Source organism: Apus apus, chromosome 1, assembly GCF_020740795.1.
Source record: "Apus apus isolate bApuApu2 chromosome 1, bApuApu2.pri.cur, whole genome shotgun sequence".
In the NCBI taxonomy this organism is placed as follows: Eukaryota; Metazoa; Chordata; class Aves; order Apodiformes; family Apodidae; genus Apus; species Apus apus.
The window spans coordinates 160,734,437-160,756,097 of record NC_067282.1 but is presented as its reverse complement, the minus strand read 5'-3'; the positions used below and the strand labels follow the sequence as shown (position 1 = coordinate 160,756,097).

Below are 21,661 nucleotides of genomic sequence, written 5' to 3'. Positions count from 1 at the left end.
AGCAGCTTACCTGGCAGAGAAGCTGATTCTCTACAGGTTCAATGTCGTGATTTAGAGCAAAAATTACAGCTTTGTAGAGAACAGCGCTGTACCTCATCTTACTTAACCTTTTCTGAGCTAATTATCACATTTGACTGCTGAGGCCTTGCTACGTTTATGAGCTGCTCTCACACTTCAAAAAAAAGATGGTACCTTTTCATCAAGTTACTGATTGTATTTAGCTGATCGCATGACAGTACATCTAAATGTCAAGTCCTTTTGAAAGGGAAAGGCCTTGATCACACAGTCCTCAATACAGCAGAATCAATCTGCAGGAAAGGGTATCTAACCCTTTTTAGTTTTAGTACACTGACACTCATCATTTCCATTTGTTAACCTGCTTGTTACATTAAGGGACATAAATAAAATAAATACCACAGTATACCAGGCATTTGGTCCTTAGTACATCATGACTATCTACGATCTCACGCCCACATAACTTGCAGTAATTAAAAGCAGGCCTTAAACCTTGCAGATTACTGTAAAACAGGATTGAACCCTAACTTCAGTTCCTAATTGTAGAAAGCTACAGTCCTTTTCCTTGAGAAAGGAAACTGCCTTTCAATACTATGCAACAGGTCAACAGGGTAACAAGAGAATGCAGTGCTGCTCCTGTCTAAGAATTGTTATGCTCTTTGTACACAGCAGTGCTTCACGCACATACACTAAACTTTACAGCTCCATTTACACTGAGGAACAGAAGCTGGCACTCCTCATGTTCCACAGATATCTTCTTCAGCCAGTTTGGTAAGAGGAACTCAGTTCACATATGAAATGATTTCAGGAGTTTAGCTTCAAAAGCAGATCAAGCCGAGACATGCTAAATACAGATGTACCCAGAGATACACCTTCCAGCATTAGCAGGCTGTTCTTGATCCAGCATTAACACAACAGGTACTCCACTGCCACCAACATGACAGTCCATTGTTTAAAAGCTATGCCAGTCTTTAAATACTGAGACACCACAATTTGCCAAAATCTTGATTTTGGTATTGCTCAATTACTACCAACATAAAGACTTCATATTAAGGTTAAGTTAATGTTAGATTAAAATATGCCAAAAAAAATTTGTACAGGACACTACAGCTTAGGTATCTCAGACAACACGACCTGCAGCTTTCTTTCACAAATTAAAGCTTAAAGCTTTCAGTTACACTGGGAAAGAGTAGTAAGAGAGGGTCAAATGTCAAGAAAAACTTCTGGAAAGCTTTCAGGAAGGACACTTGATACATCTATTTCCTTCTTCACGTTTTTACAGTCTGTCTTGGAGTAATAACTCAAGAGAGAAAAATCATCAGGTAGCCACAACTCACAGTCATCTAGTCCAGCATGGCAAAGGCTTCCTTGAAGATACTAATTTCTAGACAATAAGATCATGTTATCACTTTGCAAGTCTTGTACTAATATTGATAGTACCTCTTAGTGCCTAAAACTGAATGAATACTTATTTTGTATATATCAAATGAAATCTACACAAAAACTTTGGATTTAAAGTCTAGACCCTGCTATTAAAAATTCAGTGTAGTAGAAATAGAAATCAGATGTCACCAGTTTTAAAAATTGTTGCATTAGGGAACACAAGAACTAGGTAGCAACACAGAAGGGTTAATAAGCCCTGCATTAGACTTCTAAAACCTTGTGCTCTGTGACAGCATGATCTGAATTGTGAACTATAGGTCACAAAAATTAAATTTTCACATTAAATTAAACATTTCTATGCAGCATTGCTGTTTCATTTGTGGATGCATACATCAATGAAATTTCTACCAAAGTGCAACTTCAGCACTAACCCAACAACTCATTTGCAGTTAGACCAATTCAGAAAAACAAACCCAAAAAACAAAATTTGCTTACTTATTACCATTTAATACCTCTGCCTTAGAGGAGTAAGGAGAAATATTTTATTATGGTAACTGAAATACTTTTTTATAAACTTTGTTATCTTAAAAGAAAAGAAATAGCTTGCTTGACTGAGGTTTTTCCTAAATGGAGTTTCCTCAATAGCAGTGTTAAAATTTGCTTACCTTCATTTGGTGAAGTTTTCAATTTTGCACATATGCCATATACATCTCCATAACATTCCTGTATTTTATGCAGTGCATCTGCAGCTCGAAGTTCCATAAGAGAACGGAGCTCTGCAAGAGTAACTCCAAAATCTCCATGATTAGCTTCTTTTACAGCATTTTTTACACCACTATAAGCAACCGAGTTGTTTGCCATATCACCCATGATGACTGCAGTCTTTAGTGTAGACAGTTTCCAGTAAGGAACAAGATCTCAAAGTATTTCCAAAAGAAAAATAAATCCTTTGGGTATGAAGACAGTCAGGAGAGCAGACACATCACCCAAGTAAGAGACCCCGTCTGGAGAGATATCTTTCAGGTTGTCCCATGGCGCATTCAGTTCCCCAAGCCAAAGGGCATGTACAGTCTAGGGAAAGAATAAATACACATTCAGTTACAGAACAGCTACAAAGAAATGCATTGTAAGACAACTCTACTCCTTGTACTGAAGTTACAAATTTCTGCTTAAATAAATGTCTTCATATTTCCTATAATATTTTTAATTAGCATTCAGCTGGCAAAAGGGACAAGTCACAAATTGGATGTTCCCCAGACCAAAGTAACCTTGCATTATTATACTTTCCTACATCTTTAACTTCTTAGAACAGCTGTTGCCTTTAAGTCTTGCATTTCACTTGGTATATCCATACACCTAATCATCAAGAGCCAACCACTTAAAAACACCTGGAATTAAATCTGCTTACAGGAAAACAGAGTTTGGAACATCCACCACCGATGTCACATGGGGTAAAAACATGCTCAAGTTAAAATTTCCAACTTTTCTCCGAACTTTTACTGAACAGTTTTATATGAGCAAGTTTTTGTATGTTCCCATAAATTCACTTGGGTAAGCCTCAAGGAAAAGAGTTTCAACGCTAAATTAGCCCACACATGAAGTACTTTGTGGTTTAAGTAGGAGTATATCTGCAGGCAGACCTAGGTCTTAATGCATTTTCATGTCCAAACAGTTTTAGCCCCTCTCCAGCCCATTTCATCACAACTCAAAACTCCCACAGTATCTTGATAGGATTCTTTGAACAAAGGAGAAAATTGCACAACACCATCTTCCTACAGAAGGGACAAGGAAACTAAGAGCAGATCTTCCGTTTGGCACTGTAGATGAGAAATTAACATCTATCCATGGGATTCTTAACCTGCACAGGCACCCTATATTTAATAGCTGACACATCTTGCATGTACACAGGTATCTACACAACAGTATAGAGAACGCACAGATCTGCTATTTGCAGAAGTCTCATCATGTAAGTCAGCTTTATCAACATATTGACACACACTGAGCACAAGTAACAATATATTCCCCCATGAAACACTACAACTGCCAGCCTCAGAGGAACAGTAACTTGGACAGTTACAGGTCAAAAAGATCCTCAGGAGTCATATGCCTAGCAAATACTAAGTTACCACTGACCGCATTGCTTTACAAAAGCATAGAGGCAAATAGCAAAGAAAAGATTTCTGGCTATTGTCCTGCCAGGTTAAAGGACTGTTTGGTTGAACCACCACGTCTATGCTGAGGTCCAGGTACACACACGTACCTACAAGAAATTTAAAGCCTTGGTTCCAGAAAAGCTCTCTGCTCTGGAAACAATTAGATTCAACTACAGTCAATCACCATGCCACAGTACTGCATTTGCACTGAAGACAACAGTCCCATCTCCAGTGGAACTATAATCACTTGATTCTTCCCATCACTAGAGGATTCTGAGAAAAGCACTGTCTGTGGCTGTTTTCTGGAGAGCAACAAAAAGCATAAATCCATCAATATCCACACGCATAAAACTTGAACAACCTATAACATCAACCATGTACCTAATTTAAAAAATTGTTCTAAACCTTGTTTTCTCTGTTCTAAAAGTTGAAGAGTCCGTGGTGATGGTGTTAAACTGCATCCTATTATCCCATTTTGATTAACACATATACTTCAACTGACTATAACATGTTATGCTAGAGGATGCTGTAAGTGAAGAAATTCATGCAAATTATGTACGAAAGAGCGATCTTTAAAGACACACCACAGGTGGATGCTGTCGGCCAACTAGTAACCTAGGAGTACTCATCAGTTGGCATCTGATCAGAAACTACGACAGTATAAAAAGAAATAGACCACACAAATGAGCATATAGCTAAGGAGAAGATGCTACAGCAGCTAATTAGGCAAAAAAAAGACCAAGTAGAACGCCTCACAACAAACTGCATCAAACTTGATTAAATTTTAATTAAGAAAAGCTCTGGTCAAGCCTCCAGGCTGGAGCCCTGCACTTGAGACCTGAATACACACAAATCCAAGTACAGACACAAGGTTAGGGAAAGCTACAGCTCTAGACACTGCCAAGTACCTTGGCACTGAAAACCTTTGAGACTAAATACTGGGCCAGAGTTAAAACTTGCTTTCATGTGTAAGTAATCTTAAGAGAAACAAGATTGCTCAATTATAGCTCTGTGTTTTGAACTCCAGTTCTGTCATCTTTATGCATCTAGATCCAATTCTGTTAAGACAGCAACAGCTCATCACTGGACTATTATAACAGCTTATATTGAAAGAGATTCTCAGATGTTCCTAAATACCGGACCCATAGGGTTCACAGACAAGTCAATAAGCTTACATTAACACTACAAAAGCAGTGCTGCAGATGGGCTTTAGCAGACTTACAGGCTACTTGACACATCCAAGCTAAGAAATAACTCTAGAAAACCAAGCATAACAGGGAGAAGACTTACAATTCTGAATACTGAGCAAGTGCAGTTTCACTCCAAATCATAAAAACTTGGTTAAACATTAGTAATTCTTACACGAAGTGAGACCAGAAAGAATCTGCTCTGGTAGCCCATTTTTACCAGGCATTACAATGGACAGTACAAAAGCCTCTGGACACATGGGAACAGAATGGGCTTAACAGTTTCTTTGCCAATTCTTACAGAAAAATGTCACTACAAATTTCTTGAAGAAATATGCTTAATGCAGTTTGGCGTCAAACCTTGCAACATTCAATCGGCTTCCTGTTACGGCAAGTTCCAACAGCCCACTTTTGTAACAAAGTGGTGACACATAATGCAACTATAGGCAGTGAAATTCAAGTATCATAACAGAAAGTATATTTTAAGCTACATAGATCATCTAATAATACTGAACTCTTCAACTACTGCAATATTTCGTTTTGACAAGTGTTCCAGTTCTCAACTCCATTCTTGCTGCAACCATTTGAGATACATTATTTTTGATAGCATGAGCTCTGAAGTATTATATAGCTAAGAGCAACTCACTTTATACTTCCAATCTGCTAATAACTCAATGTTTAAATTCAAGGAACAAGCATCAAACTAAAAGTCACTTATACACCATGGCTGAAGTTCCAGCTTACACAAGTTTTATTCAGTGGAAGTTACATTAGTGTTCAGCTTAAACAAGCTGCACACAGGATGATTAAGAGAAGTCTGTCTTTCATTAGGAACATCAACTTTTGGATAATCCTTTGTTTACATATGACTGAGATGAGGAGCAACTTTAAACCTATTGTCTGTCACATTCAAGTGACTAAAAATCCTGTACTGCAGAGGCACCTTACAGTAGCAGCACCTACTGTCATAGGCAGGATTTGGATACTTGTACAAGTCTCTCCGAAAAGACCCTGCTGTTCTCTGACTAATAGCTCCACTGACATATCATATCATAGCAGCTGCCTATGAGGAGGAGTACTGCATCTTCAGTTCCTTAATCAAATCAACTTAATATTTATTGCCAAGTGAGCATGCTTTCTTACCACACAAAGACAATAATTCAAAACCATAACCCATGATACAAAGGTGGGAAAATTTTAGCAGTGTTAGAAGTTCAATAACCTCATGGGTCTCTGTAGCTGGACTGGAAAAAGGACAAGCTCTAAAGAGAAGCCTATACACATAGAGATGTTTACCAAAGCAAGAAAAGACAATAACAACTCTACTTAGTGCCACCATTTTGACCAAGCTATAAAAAGCTGTAATAAGTTTCTTGAAGTGTTTTTGTAACAACACTTTAAATATAAACCCATGTATAACACTCCCTCCAAAAACAAACACCAAACAAACCCTAGCTGCTGTTGAGACAGTCCTGAACATTAAGTAGGCTTCAAAAAGGACTCCAGAAATAGCCCTTTGTAGGAGAAAGTATTTAGTAATTACCAATTTAGTATTTAATAATTTCTTCTATTTGCAAGAAAGCTATGTTTTCGAGATTCATTAAAATTAAGACTATCTAGAAGTGATAGCTCACAGTGGCCATACACTACCAAATGTAAACAGCATAGCTTAAGAGTAGCACAATTACTATTACCCAGATACACAGGACCCGTGGTATACCTTAGACCTCTATTCCAAGCCTTTCCTATTATTGAATTTGCATTTAATACTTACATCACCAACCTACAGGAAATGCACTTCAAGAAAATTAAATCGTAAAACACTTCTCATACCTCAAGAATCAAAGCTCCAGCAATTATATATCCTGTGTCATTCAATCTAATTTATACATCTGCTTGAACACTATGCATTCAGATATTCAATCTAATTTATACATCTGCTTGAACACTGTGCATTCAGATATTAAGCGTTAGCTGGTACTAGCATTTGACCTTCAACAATACATTAAAGCCGGTTGCTGTAATATTGGAAAAGGCTTGCAAGGTGATTATCTCAGGAAAGCCTTTGTTTAATCTAATTAGTTCAATGAAGACCGGACAGATCTGCATACCAAGAGGTTGCAGCAATAAAAACTGCCCCCATGTTTCAGTTGTCATGCTATTTTAATCTGTTTGAAAAAAACCCCAGCTTTTAAGATACTGTATAGCATGCCTTTGCATACGTTAGTTTGAAACCCACAGCACCGAGTATGTTTGACAAGGGAAAAAAAAAATATAAAATAAAGTTGTCTGTTATATTACCAAAATGGAAAGTAATTGTAACTGAGAAACTGATCTGGAAATCACAAAGAAGAAGTCTGAGGTCTTCTGCTCTGGAAGGTTACTCTTCTTACTTTATGAGACAGACCCTCATACTTGAAAGGCTACAGAAACTCACCAGCTGTTTCACAAGAGATATGAATGAATGCTAATAAACCAGACAGTTCATACAGAACAGTATGCATTTACAGATCCCTATCCCATATGCTAAAAATGTGCCTAGCTGAACAACTAGAAGTTAAATATTTTCAGTGGAATGCTGTTGTTTTAGTACAAGCATCTCAGAGAGCTTGGCTTATAAAGAGATAATTGTAAGTAGATTGAACAGCTAGGAGAGAGAGGGCACAACTGTGGGAGAGCTCTGCAACAGAAAGCTTTTAATAAATCACCTTCAGCCTTAAATGTGCCTAACAGTGTTATAATGACAACTTTCTCTTATTACAACTCTTGTGTTATAATCAGTAAATCCATCAAAGTTCATGAGTTTTGCTGAGTTTTCAAAGAGAAATTTACCTTCATTCTGAAGCTTAATCTCTTGGGAGGCAGATGTACTCTCTCAGCTGAAATAAAAAACAGCTGAAACAGCTGCTGTTCTTAGACTCCACAGTGCATGTAAACACTGGCATTTATTGCACTTAATCTAAAAGTCTGCTGCTGCCTACTGTGACTGACACTTCTGTAGTTGCAGTTTCATCCAATCGTAGTTTCTTTACTTAAAGACCCTAATTACTTATTGAAATGATGGCTAACAAATTAGGACTTCAGTAGCCTGAAGTCAATTCAGTAGTACAAATTAGCAATGTTCATGCAAAGGATTCCCACATAATTTCCCTTCTATTTTGGTAGAAGAAAAGGAAAATTGTTAGTCTTGAAGGTAAGTTATTAGGCAATTTATAACAACAAATTTGGATTAGTTTACTATATACATCAAGCAGTTGAGAAGTTTTCCTTTGAAATAATGGCTATGCGTGGCATGAGGAATCAGACCTTGTCTTATGAAGCAGCTCACTCCAAAGCCTCTGCAAGGAGGGTGGCAAACAATTAGACATTGTCTTATACCATGAACCATCAGCAAAGGCCTGTACTGCTTCACCTTTCCCAAGCCACGAACCTTTTCCACACTCATGAAGCAAGTCAGCATGACTGAAATGGCAGATGGATTAAGAAACGAAGTTGGACAGTGCTGTATAGAATAGTTGGAGTAGAAAAACTATCAAAAAGCTTAAACCAATTACTTGCTTTCTGAATTTAAGGTATTTTAACTTGAATATGAGAGAACTAAATAGATACAAGGTTTTTTGTTTGTTTGTTTTGTTGTGTTTATTTTGGGGGGTTTTTTAGTTGGTTGGGATTTTTTGTTTGGCATTTTTGTTTGTTTGTTTGTGGGTTTTTGTTCGTCGTTTTTGGGTTTGTTTTCCTTTTTTTTTTTTTTTTTCCAGAAAAACCTATGAACACTTTCAAGGAATATGTGACTTTGAGACATACAGGAAAGCCCTAGAGAGTAAAACCAACATTATCATAATTACAGAAAGCATCAGGTGTCCCCTGTATTTAAAATGCTAGGCTTTCACACTCTCCTATTTCACATTACAATGCTAAGTTGTCCACAAGAAGCCAAGCACTTCAAGACACAAACCCATGCAGAAGAGTTGAATTTTAAACTACTTAAAACACTTTTCTGGAAGCAGGAGTTACTAACTGCAGATATCTGTAAACAAAGCAGTGCCTTTAAGGGCCTCCTGCAGTCCACAGCTCTGATCGACACTCAGACACAGCTTCTCCCTTCTTCACCCACAGGGCCTGAAGCTTCCGTGTCTCAGTGCTTCCTTTTACTAGGCTCATCCACTTTTCGCTCTGTGATGACATCATAAACTAAAACCAAAAGGCTAAATTTGACAGGGCTGTTTATAATACCAGGTAATTCCAAGTTAAGACTATAATCCCAGAGAAAAAAGTTTTAACCTCTAGATATGACTCTGCCCCATTTGGCATTATTTCTAGCATGTTCAAGTACCGAAGATGCATTTACTGTGTGCGTCAGCTTCCTCAGATAACTTGAGATGAGTGGAGCTGCCAAAATTTAGATTAAGACAGCTGATGGCTTAAGGCAAACCTGGGACTTCACAAGGCTCCATCTACTGGTGTTTAAAATACAAGGAAAAAAAAAAATGTTTGGTAATGCCCATCAATTTTTTTCCTTCACTTCAGATCCACTGGGTCCTAAACTGATGACTGAGGATTTAAAGCCTCTTAATCCTGCACAGTTCAGGCTTTTATCCTGTTTATTTGGGATAATGATGCTGTAAAGTAAGCTCTATTAACAGGTCTGTCTTATTAATAACTTAACATATAACCCTAAAAGTAACTTAATTTTTGTTTTGGGTTCTTTTTGTTTGTTTGTTTGGGGTTTTTTTGAGGGGTGCTGTTAAAGTAATTCATTGACAAATATTCATGTTATAAAGTTCAGGAACTACTTTCTACAGTTTCTTATCAATATGTATCAAAACAATGTTAGTTAAAACACAAAAACTGAACTTTTTCAAAAAGAGATGGCAGCATGACATCCTACTTGTTAAAATTATGCATTACTAGACTACAACACAGTTTGCAAGTGTTCCCAAATTAAAAGACACATTCCAGTCACAAAACCTGTGTTAGCCATGTGTTAGATGAGGCATATGAAATCATTACATGCCACCAGGTTTCAAGTAAGAAGAAACTGAGATGGTACCAAATTTCATTGTGAGTTGGAATTGTATTCCTGGATTTTAGTCACTTGAGGCATTTAGAGCTTACTGCCTGCCTGTAAGAAACGCATCCAGCTGGTCAGTTCTGACAATGATTATGACTCAGAGCACAACAGCAGCTGACTTCCCCATAACAGTTATTCCCACAGGTATATTATTTGTCTTGAGAAATCTTTTTATATTTTTTCACAAAGCCTCTAACTTTTGCTGCTTCTCCTTAGCCCTGCTCCCAACACCTCTTAAGCTAAATACACATTTCACATACATCACCTCAATTTTCACTTCCATCTTTTAATTCCCATGATACTACACATGCACACATACCATTAAAATTGCTTTAGTCGGTTTCAGCAATGATTTTCTTCCCTTCCCAGGTCTTTAGACAGCAAGTAGCACTAAATGTTCTGAAGAGCCAAGTCACTTCCAGGATTTCTTAACACCAGAAACTCTGTTTCAGAACATGTTGCATCCATTTACATTAAAACATCTTCAAGTCAAATTTCGTGTAACACTTTAGGCAGAATGAGACAGTTACCATCTGATCCTGATTTGAATGCTCTCCCTTTTTTCCTCCTAGAAAGTATTCTTTCATATTAATATCCATTTAAGCAGAGCAGTATGCCTTTCACTCTAACCATGCTTCCTGGTATCAAGGAGGTGCCAAAAGCTCTTTAGATCTAGGAGCCTTCAGGCAAAGGGGAAAAGTCCATCCCTACCTGATTATTTTTGTATTCAGGAACGCTTGAGATAAATTTGAAATTAGTCTTAAAACTACTAGGAAATATTTATGGTTAATAAGATTAAGACTAATTACTTCCTTAAAGCCACTGCATATGACTGACTCCTTTCTATTAGGGCAGCAAAAGTAGCTTAGTAGGGTAAGTTTTAAAGGGTGTTTTTTGGCAACTTGGACTAGCTTACTGCTATGTAGAAACAGTATTGCAACATATTCTATATGCTCATTGAATTGTAAGCACAGAATATATAAATAGAAATCTTTATGTGGCAAATAATCCATACATGATCTTCCAAATCATCCCTGCCAAGCAATTGTTTGGAAAAAAACCCAAACAAACCAACCAACCAAAACCCCAGCTTTGGTCACCCATCTCAATAAGCAGATAGTGATTTTGTTCTCATGTAGCCAAGATTTAAGAAGCTTCCTTCTTGTCCTGCAACATGCCAGTTTAATAGCCTTCATCTTTGGATTTTTTCAAGAGCCTTTTGGAAACAGAGGAACAGAGCTCATCCTTGTCCTCAAACCCTTAGAAAAGCCTTACTTCTCAAAAAATATGTAACTTGAAAGCTATGCTGGCTTTCCCTGTACACCATATTAATCCCTGCCTGCCAGAAAAAACACCAAGTAAACTGCCTGAAGAGTCATTCTGAGAGAACCTCTTTCAAAAACTGCAATTATGTTTACCATCCATTCTTTAGGAGCCAGGTTTTCTTTTATTCAAATTTTGTAACTAGTCTACACTTTAGTAGCTCTTTCAGGATTACTGCACACATTTGCTGTTCCTGGCAGTGGCAGGAAGAGGGGCTCAGTGTTTTCTGTTGGGTTGTTTTTTTGGGTTTGGTTTTTTTGTTTGTTTGTTTGTTGCTTGTGTTTTGTTTTGGTGTTTTGTTTTGGGGTTTTTTTTTGGTGTTTTGGTTGTTTGGTGTTTTTTTAACCTCACTACCTGAATTTGAAAATCCACAGTTCAGCTTTGGAAGAAAAATAGGCATGGAATCTATTGCAAACTTCTTCCTTATGACTGTACCGAGCATCCCTTTAACCCTTTTTGATAAATTTTGGGAGCTTACCAAGTCTGTCACATCCTCAGGTGACCAAAGGTATGGCTGTGCTACAGTGTCCACACAGGCTACAGTGTCTACAAAGGCATAAGACTTCCACCCACAGAGTTGCAGAAGCAGCTCTCATTATCTGACACTACCAGCACTGCAACTTACAGCTGTCACCCTTGTTCTTTTGCATTGGGAAAAGCCCCCTACATTATTGGCAACTGTGTTAATGAAGCAACAGGCTCTGTGAAAGGTGGCTGACACAACAGTAACATGGGCAACCCAGGGCTCAGAATGGTAACAACTTCGGTGCCTTTTTACTCTTCTTTCACAGTACCTTAGCCACTGAGAAACATAATTTCATTTTGTGTCCTGCTGTAAGTCCATGTCTTACCGGACACACAGCACTACAACCAGTTTTAGCATCCTTTCCTTTACTAATACTTTTTCCACTGTTTTTTTTTTTCTTCTCCCTGCACTTCCGTGATCTTTAAGAACAGACAATTTTTTGAAAGCAATGCATCTATCCCTCCAGATCCAAGGATATAGAAAGCACCACACAAGTTCCCAAGCTTCTACCATCCCATTAGCTGTGCCCATAGCCATGCAATTCACTCTACAGTCTGAGTGGGCTACTCATAGCAGCCTGGTGATGAAAGCAATAATCCAAAAAGTATCTTTCTTGGCCTGCCTCCCCAACACAAAATAATGTTGTAAGATTTAAGTACCAAGGTTTCTACTGGCTGAACAAGTTACTGCAACAGATTCCCCAGAAGTTTTTCCACAAAATGTCAAAACAGCTGATTTATTTGTAGAAGTCACAAAGACAAAGTGGATATGTCCACTTAAGAGATACACATTCAGCTAATGTTGGGAGCATCTTCATCATGGAACTATGCTGCTGCCACCTTTAAGGTAAAATTAATCTCATTCAAGTTAAGGTTCATCGTCCACGGTATTTAAGGTAAAGTGACATGTCACTGAGCAAATTGCACAATACATCACCTCACTGCCAAGGCCAGACACTGTTTGAATTGAATAGCAAATTCACTAGACTGTCAAACAGCAGCTCAAGCAGATTTAATAAACTTCGTTAATTTCTGTTTTGGTAGGCTGTTTAATAATTGCTGTACAAACTGGCTATGCACAATTAACGGTTGTGGCTTCACGTCTAAAGTCTTCAGCTGTGAAGATCTGTACTATGCATAATTCTTTAGGTTTCTGAGAGCATAAAGACATCAGTGACATTATTAATTCATTAGGAAAAAAGTGACTGGGGAAAAGAATGCATAGAGCCATGCTCCATAATAATGTTTTAAGACTTATTCCATTCAGTAAAGGAAATCCTTCTCCCAGCTTCCTGTAAACCAGAGGTCTTAACTGTTCACTAGTATCAGTGGATTCTAATGCAATTTGTAGATGGTTGTGCTTTCTGCCTAAACAACAAGCATTCAAATTAAAAGGTGAACTAGGTGTCTATTTAGCTCTGGCACAATGCTTATTCCTCTAGGCAGGGAAAGGTCATGCCTTGAAAAACTTCCTAGCAACCAGCTGGACCTATTCAGTGCTGCCGATATTTGTTTCCCTCACTCTCCCGCCCAGTTGAAGAACAAGAGTCTCAGAAATAACATGGTAAATCAGCAGGCACTCAGGGGCCTACAGCATAACTACCATGGGCATACACTGGGAGCTGCCAGTCTTCTGCTAAGGAAGCTCTGAATTCTCAGCAGTAATTCCTAGTGGCTAATTCAGTAAGGGTAATATTTCTCCTCCCAAAAGAGAACATCTGAATTGGGAGCCTACTGCCATTAGTTCAGCTGCAGCTGACCCTCAGGGCCAAGAGTCTACCCATCCATGAAGACTACAGATTACCATTCTGACTCAGCAAAGTCAGACCTACTTTGTTCCTTCTACATAAAGCTACTTCCCACAAGTGTTTATTTTACAGCGGTACATGGTAATGTTCTGAAACCAGCTTTTTTTTTTTTTTTTTAGCAATAACTTACAGCATCTCTGAAGAAAGAGAATTGGGAAGAGCAGTGTCAGCTCCTCCACTCAATTGACAAATGCCAAGAAACCTGCTGAACTGTTTAATTTGTGCACATTAGACTAATTTCAACTGGCCACTGCTGAAGGCACAAACTTTTAAGAACCAACATCTGTATGTCTAGCTCATGGTTTCTAATTAACGTTGTCAAAGGGCCACTGCAATTTCATGTTTAACTGCAGTATACCTCAGCTCAATGTCAGTTTCTTTCCTGATACAGCTAAGTAGGGGCTCACAGACCAGCCCTGGTAAGTCAGAAGCTAGTTGTATTTTTAATCTAACCTCTAAAACAAGTTTCCCTTACTGCAGCAAACAAGTAAAGCAGAGTAGAGAAGCCAAGTGCTTCCTCCAGCCTGCGGTTAGCAAGACTCAGGGAAATTGCTATTTCCCTTTGGAGGCAAGTGACTGAGAAGAGCAGAGTATCATGAAACAAGAGTGACACAGCACTGTGACACAAAAGGTAACACGTATTATTAAAACTCCCAAAGTTAGTGAATCAGTCTTTCCAGAGGTAATTCTGGAAGATGCGCAGAAGCCTCCACCCTCTGCCTCCTAATGTTCCACTGAAGTTTCCTAAGCAGCCTCTTGAATCCATGTCCTCCTCACAGGACATTATCACCTGGCTTCACAGTACCTTCAATAAAATGTCTCTTCAGCTTGAAGATCACATAGCAGTTTGTCTCAATTTCTAACAGAAAAGAGAATGTAAACTGCTAGGGAGCAGCTGTGCTAGGACTATTCTCCAAAAAAAGATTATTATTTCAGTCCCATTAAAAGTTACTTATTTTAATCAGTTTGTTAAGGGAAATACAGAAGAAGCCATCTGAAAACCTTTACAGTTAAGGAACACTGCAGTAGCATTTCCAAAAACCTGAGGTAGAAAAGCCTTAGGGGGAAAAAAACAACAACAACAAACAAACCCCAAAACAAAAACACAAACCAGTATGAAGTCTGCTAGCCTTCAGAGTAACAAGTTACAGACTTCAGAAGTTTTCTCTAGGCAGGCTAGCAAACACTTAGGCAGAACTGAAAGTTCTTACTGAGAAGTCCTACACATTGACAAACAACCTGAATTTGACTCATTTAAGTTACATGCATATTCAAGTCTGCACATTGTGTCAACCAGGTTGAAACCCACATTTACCATGGTCTCTAATCAATGTTTACTTAAATTCTTAGTTTGATTCTACTTCCAATGTAATAGAGCATTGCTTTCTGTTTCCTCCTTTTCTGGAGGAAAGTGATGCTTTAAAACAGACACAAATTTATGCCAACTGAATCCTGAATATCCTTCATATGTTTAACATTCAGAGGTATAGCAGTGCAGCTTATAAACTATGCTCCCAGTTCACCTTCAGAATAAACACACATTTACACTGAGCATTTATGTATAGTTTTGTAATTTGCACTTGTAGACTTAATACTAGAAGCTAGCAGCTTTCTCTAGACCTTTAATAGCAACTTGATTCTTGGTGTGCTACACTTCGTGCTACAGGAGTCAGATTTTTGCACATGTATCTGTTCCTACTGAAACCTTTCCCCTCTAACAAAACAGCATGAAACCAGAGGTGATTGCTGGTGATGGCTAGATGGGGGTGAGGGGAATATCTTATGTTCTTGGCATTTGAACACAGTTTAAAGCAGTTATCTAATTAAAGGAAGGCAGCAATATGATCAAACAGTACATAATCTAGTTTGAGGCATGATGCTTTATGTACATAATTAAGACTAAACAGCTTTCAAGACGGCTTTCTTCCTTAAAACTCAAAAAGTAGGTACTTAGTAAAACATTACATTGTTAAGCAATTAGTATTAAAATAAGTCATTAGCTGTCAAACTGTTTTTCACTGAGCGAATATTTTCAAGTATTTAAACAATTGCCTCACAGCAAAATTGCTCAAAAGCCTAAAGCAATCTATCTTAAGATAGATTATTATTTTAAGCTATTTTAAGATTAGGAATTTCTGACTCCTTAACTTGGAGGTTTCTAAAATAAACCAGGCTTTTCTAGAAAATGGAAGCATTTCCCTGTGAACCGAGAATCCTCAGCTGTTCTTGGTTGACAAGATAAGGGTTTAAGGCAGGCATTGCTAAGTGAAATTTTATGGCTCATATTATGCAGGTCTCCAAGTTTTGTTTTGTTGTCAACTTACATGAACATCACTAAAATACTCTGGACATTAAAACAAAAATTATTGACCATGGTAGTAAAACTTTAAATTCTGATAAGTGGGGATATTCAAGCCACAGGGTTAAACTTCAAGACCTTAATCCACCATAGTATGACCAAAGAGAAAAACTGTGAGAGGAAGACTTGTTCTAACCTTTGAGTGAACAACTGAGCTACTGCCTGTATTTTTTATAGCCACATAGCCCCTCCTCTGTACAGCAATGTCTGAAGACATCTGCAGACAGCCGCAGGTACACTCAAAATCTAACAAGAGGAACCACAGTGTGTGGCTGCACCAAATTCCTAAATCAAGTTTGCACAGTAGTCATCCTGTTCTGAAATACTTGACAGTAATGTACAAGCAAACGTCTGGAGAAAAGACTGAGCTTTCCAGAAAATGCACCTTGTGGGTATGACAAACAAGAAAATATCCTCAGATTTAGCAAGCTGAAGTCAGATTTTCCACCCCACAAGGTTCCAGGGTTCTTGCTGAGAGATATCCTGAGCTAGCAAATGCTAAAAAGGCAGTTTGGCTTGTTATTCCACTTACCCAGCTTCAGACCAGTTACTGACTGGTACAGCAGGGTAGTTTATTCTCAGTCTTCCAGAACTGTGAAACCCTCCTTTCATTCTAGAGGGCAAAAATAACTAGAGCAGTAGGATAATAGAATAATAATATCAGAAAACAAGAAATCAGAATTCAGTGCACTAGCATGTAAAGGTATTTGTTGACTTCCAACTGCAATTGTTTTGATTCTGGACATAATACCTATCTATACCTAGACCTCATTCAAGGCCTGAACTTATTCCATCTGGCTGAGAATTTTTATATCCAGTATCTCTTCATATAGGAAGAAACCAGTAGTCTCAGAATAAGCAAATAAAAGTTACAGAACACTAATTTATGGAACTATGTTAAGTTCTCTACTGCTGTAGAAGGCTTCCAGATATGTAGATAGAGCACATAAGACCTATAAAAATAGGGCTCAGATGTATGACTAGATGTACAAGTATTTGCTAACTTAATTTGGATAACCTCATTCAATCATTGATACACAAAAACAGACCATACTACAATTACAAAAGGTATACACAACACCAGTATCCACCATCATAGCAGGAGATAGCATCTGAGACACCTGATTAGCTTTCAATGGCTATTTGTTGACCCATTTTTCAGGAAAATCCCTTTTCCATTCATTAAACTGTTCGTAACTCAGAATTTCACACAGGCTTATTTGTAAGAAGTGTTACACGAGAACCATTTAAGCTCATGAAAGCAATTTTTGCAGAGCCAGCAGAGGGAGTACAGACATCATTTTACTTATCAGCTGTGGAAAAGATACCTTGTAAGAAAGCACTAAAAGAGCTGTGCCTGCAAACCTAATGCAGTTAGTTTAAAGCATGCCAAGAATTTCCTCAGCCTCTCAGAGACATGTATGTCAATGGCCAGCAGAGTTACTGTTTTGTTTCGGATCCCCAGCCAACAGTCACATACATCTCAAGTCTCCTATATGACAAAAAAATGGCAGGATCAACTCTAACAATACTAGCAAATATCATCAGCATGACGCTTCATATGTCAAAACAAAACCAAAACAAACAAAACCCCCAAACCCAGTACTTGCTACAGTCCAAGCTGGCCAACAATTTTTACTCCTATGGATTCTGCTGTTTCTCTGTTTGAGAAAAGCAAAATCCTTTAGGTTGTTCATTTCTTCAAAAAGGAGTTTCACCTGGATTTCTGAAAGTGAAAGAAGTCAGAGTTAAAGACGATGCACTGGCAAGGGAGCCACAAAGGTACAGAGCAGTGTTGGACTGGAAGGGAACAAACAGCTAACCTTTCTGCTGGGGTTCACAGAGGCATGCACCTACTGGCAAATCTGGTTTTACACATCCTCTGAGGCAAGAGCTCTGCTGCTTTATTTAGCATTTCCATTGATCAGTCTGCTTTAGGGATGGCAATTACGAATGAACAGTGTTGACACAGCAGCCCTGGAAACAGTATGAAAGAGCAACAGTCTTTTAGCAGACAGATCCAGGCCAACATGAGACAACATACCTTCTTGGCAAAAACTCCACAGTCACTCCTTGCTTATTTACACTGCAAAATTTTGACAAGTTGTGTTTTGGTTTTTTGGGTTTGTTTTGTTTTGTTTTTTAAATACAGTCAGTATTTCCCAACTTGTAAGTAAGAGGGTAAGTTAATACAAAATTCTTGCCAATCTAAAGTAGTCATCAAATTATTTTTATTGGGCAGCTATTTCCAAGTTTCACTATTTAAAAGTTTATATATGAAAAGCTAACACAAATGTGATGAGCTCCTCAGTCTCAAAATCTCCTCTAGAAAAGAAACACTCTCCTCCTCCCAAAGAACAGATAAATTTCCATCATGCAAAACTTGGTATGAACTTTAAAAAGCTTTAACAGCTCAAATTATTAGATTTTTATTACTACCTACACAAGAAGAAGAACGCACCTTTAACTATGGAATTTAGCCTTCCCTTGTTTCAAGTTCTGAAAACAGAAGAATCCCCATTCGGTAAGTTAGATGGCTGACTCTGCACCCCACTTCCTACAGGAAAGTGGCATCCACTTCTCGGGTTAATTTTCACACAGTAGATTCACAAAATAAATAAAACAAAGTTGGCCAAATTAGTTCCCATCTTACAGAACTTATGGTTGAATATTGTATAGATTACTAAAGTTTCTCCCCTAGCATAGGAGAAGATCACCTCACAGTTTTGCTGTTGCAAATGAGGGCTCCAGCAGCATTCTCTACTTGAGTGCTGTGCCCAGTTGGTTCCCAGAACTCTGGCCAGGCTGCTCAGCTTGCTTTACCTAGGGTAACCATGGCAGGAAAAGCCCTGACTCTTCTATCACAAACACGGTAATGCCCAAGTATCAGCATGCATCCCTGCCACTCTGATCACCCTGCCCTTCCCCAAGTTACTGCTGTCTCTTGTGACAACAGTGACGTTTCTGCAGATATAAAAGAAGCTTGTCCAGATAGTAAGAATGTTGGTTTTCAGGTAGACTGGCCTAACTAAACAGATGCAGCACACAGATAATCCAATCCCAGAGCTAATTCAAAACAGGGCATAGAACTACACTGAATCTGCTCAAATCAAGCAAATCTGAAACCATATTTGCAGGAAAGATGCATTTTTTTTAAAGTATTTTTTTTTTCAATTTATGTCTACAAAGTGATAAACAGGTGTTATAAACAAGGTGAGTGCCAAAAACTTGCATAGCAATTTATTGGTTGAGTACAATACCACGACTCTAATTCATTCTGCAGCTGGAGTTCTCAAACAGCCTAGTATCCTTAATCATCATTTAGTATCTTAGCTTTTTTTTCCTTCCAAGTCCTCCTTATTCTAGTTTTAAAAAGCTATCTCACTGGCAGCTGATTGTCCTTCACCTAAAGCTTCTGTATTAGTCCGAAAAGAATGGGAGCTTACTAGTAGTGCATATGTATGTTTATAATACCTTTTTTGGAAGACTGAAATTAAGCTTCTAATCAGCAAGTTAAAACAAATAAACCATTATATGGCATAGGTAGGGTGCAGGGGAAGACCTGAAAAGCCCCTTGAAACATGAGCATGTTTGGAGCACTTCTTATCTTGGATAAGTTTGTGCAACTTATTCCTCAGAATTTTACACTTTAAAATTACTACAGCTGCCTTTAATGACCCACAGAAGTGTGTTGTTATCTCAGTTTTTAACCTGAAAAGCCTAAGACCTTGTATTTAGTATACAGCTGAAGAATTACTTACTCCAGTACTACTCTCTGAGATTCAGTATTTCAGTTAGACAGTGTACAGATGATGCAAGAGCTTTCTCAGAAGCCAGCGTTGAAGTTGTGCTCTTCCCTGTTCCACTCCTACCACCTGAAAGTCCAATCTGAAGTTCTGAAGCCTGTTTGCATTCCACGAGTTAAAAGTCTACATTCCTTCCATCACATGCAAGATTCACCTGACCAAATGGTAACACCTATATCTAAGGTGTTCAGGCTAACAGGATTTAAACAGGAAATGGATAAATTATAACTTCTCTGCCAAAAGATTAAATTTATCCTAGGACCCAATCCAAAACAGTCACATGAATCTCATCTTAGATGTGCTTCAATAACAGGAGAGGCCCAGAGTGGCTAGTTTCAGTGTTAAAGATGCCTGCCAATGTAAGCGGCCAGGATTGCATTGCTGAAGTTAAGCTGGGCTGAACAAGCACATCAAGCAGCTGCATTACCATGTCAGAGCAGGCACATGCAAGAGGAAGGATGTGGCTTCACAGTTAGTTTAGGAATATCCAAGCCCACACTGCTGTCAGAAAGTCCAGTCCTGTGCCAGCTCTGACACCCATCTGGCCTCAATGTCAGGGGACAGCCCTCGATGAGAACTGGTGACAAGAATGACAGCGGCAACACCAGCGGTTCCTCCTGAAGGTTACACGGGTGACTGGGACTGTGGCCTTCCAGCACAGCACAGAATTGCCCAGCTCAAGTTGATGATGGAAGCTTTTCTCCCCACCCCTGTGCTCATCCTGGGAAAAAGAAGAGCCTGGCTGTGTTTTCTCTGTGAGGGCCCACTGAAGACCATCACCAGAGTCATCACCAGGTCATCACTTCAGCCTTCTCCTTTACAGGTCAAGCAAAGTCACCTCACTCAGCCTCTCACCACACACAGGATGGCCCTTAAACAGCTCAGCAACCCTCTGGCCAGCTCTGTCAGGTGAGGTGCAAAACACAACACCATTTTGACATGGCCTCACAAGCACGATGGAGGGCAACAAGCAGCTGCTCACGCTCTTGGTAAGGCAGCCCAGCATAGGCTAGTCTTCACCAGTACAGGAGCACCCTGCTGCAGACCCAGGCTCCCTGTCCAGCAAGGTGGCCAAGACCTTTCCTAGAGACCTCCTGCCCAGCCCCGCTGTAGGGGACAGGCACCAGGCAGCCCCAGATGTCCTGTTCAACTCCTCCCCCAGGGATCTTGATCAGCCCAATCCAGCCCTGGGCACACGTACTCCCAACTGCTGCAGCTAAGAGTGAAGCCTTTGAGTAGTGCTTTTACTTTGCCCACTCACTAATGCTCAGGAGGAACCTTTGGCAACTCCCATCAGGAACTTGAAACAGGCCTGTTATACGATTACTGCCTCTAAGCAATGTGTATTTGCTCTGTCCAGTTCAAAGCATTTTGGACATGGCTATACATATAGCTTGATTCTTCATATTAATTTATCTAGCTTTAGATTTAACAACAGAATGAGAACATAAAGCTTCAAGCGCATGTAAATTTGGCATTTCAGTTTCAGTGTGAGTAGTCAGCTTACCAAAATGTTACTACAGTATCCTCCCAGAAAATATAAAGTATCCACCCCTTTTCTTTTTCCATCTGGCTAACTGATTTCCTGTGCTTTGAGGTACTTTAAGTTCACACCAAAGTTTCAGGGTGTCTGACTTTGCGTAATCAAAACAATGTTTTCTGAGATGTTTTGGTGAGGTGGTTTGAGATGCTGCTCAGCAATGTCAGGATCAACATGGAAAAAGAAAGCCATGTGTTAATTGTTCCATCATATGCAGATGATAACCTTAGTATGTACCACCGCTTTATATGCTGTTGCTTCATTTTTGTAAGTGCATGCTTGTACTAATGCTCTTTGGAAAGGTTCCTGTAACCTGGTCTTCATAAGGAGTTGTCTCCATCAGAGGATAGCTCCACTAACAAGTGTCTCCACCAACAGAAACCAACAGACACACACACACACAGACACACACACACACACAGACACACACACACACACAGACACACACACACACACAGACATTCTGAAAGGCAAGAGACCATGCTTTTCTC

The 21,661-nt window shown here is 38.9% G+C and overlaps 1 protein-coding gene across 12 annotated transcripts in view; it reads right to left on the bottom strand.

Moving 5' to 3' along the window:
* Window positions 1-21,661, bottom strand: part of ATP2B1 (ATPase plasma membrane Ca2+ transporting 1) — a 62,652-nt gene that overhangs the window by 32,642 nt on the left and 8,349 nt on the right. For 11 of the 12 annotated variants that reach the window (XM_051615041.1, XM_051615055.1, XM_051615108.1 and 8 more), the window contains exon 2: window positions 2,064-2,469. In XM_051615041.1, coding sequence (XP_051471001.1) covers window positions 2,064-2,268 — 205 coding nt within the window. In that variant the 5' untranslated portion in view covers window positions 2,269-2,469. Of the gene's footprint in view, window positions 1-2,063; window positions 2,471-21,661 lie in introns of those variants that run through there. The other variant, XM_051615078.1, reaches the window with a different exon arrangement.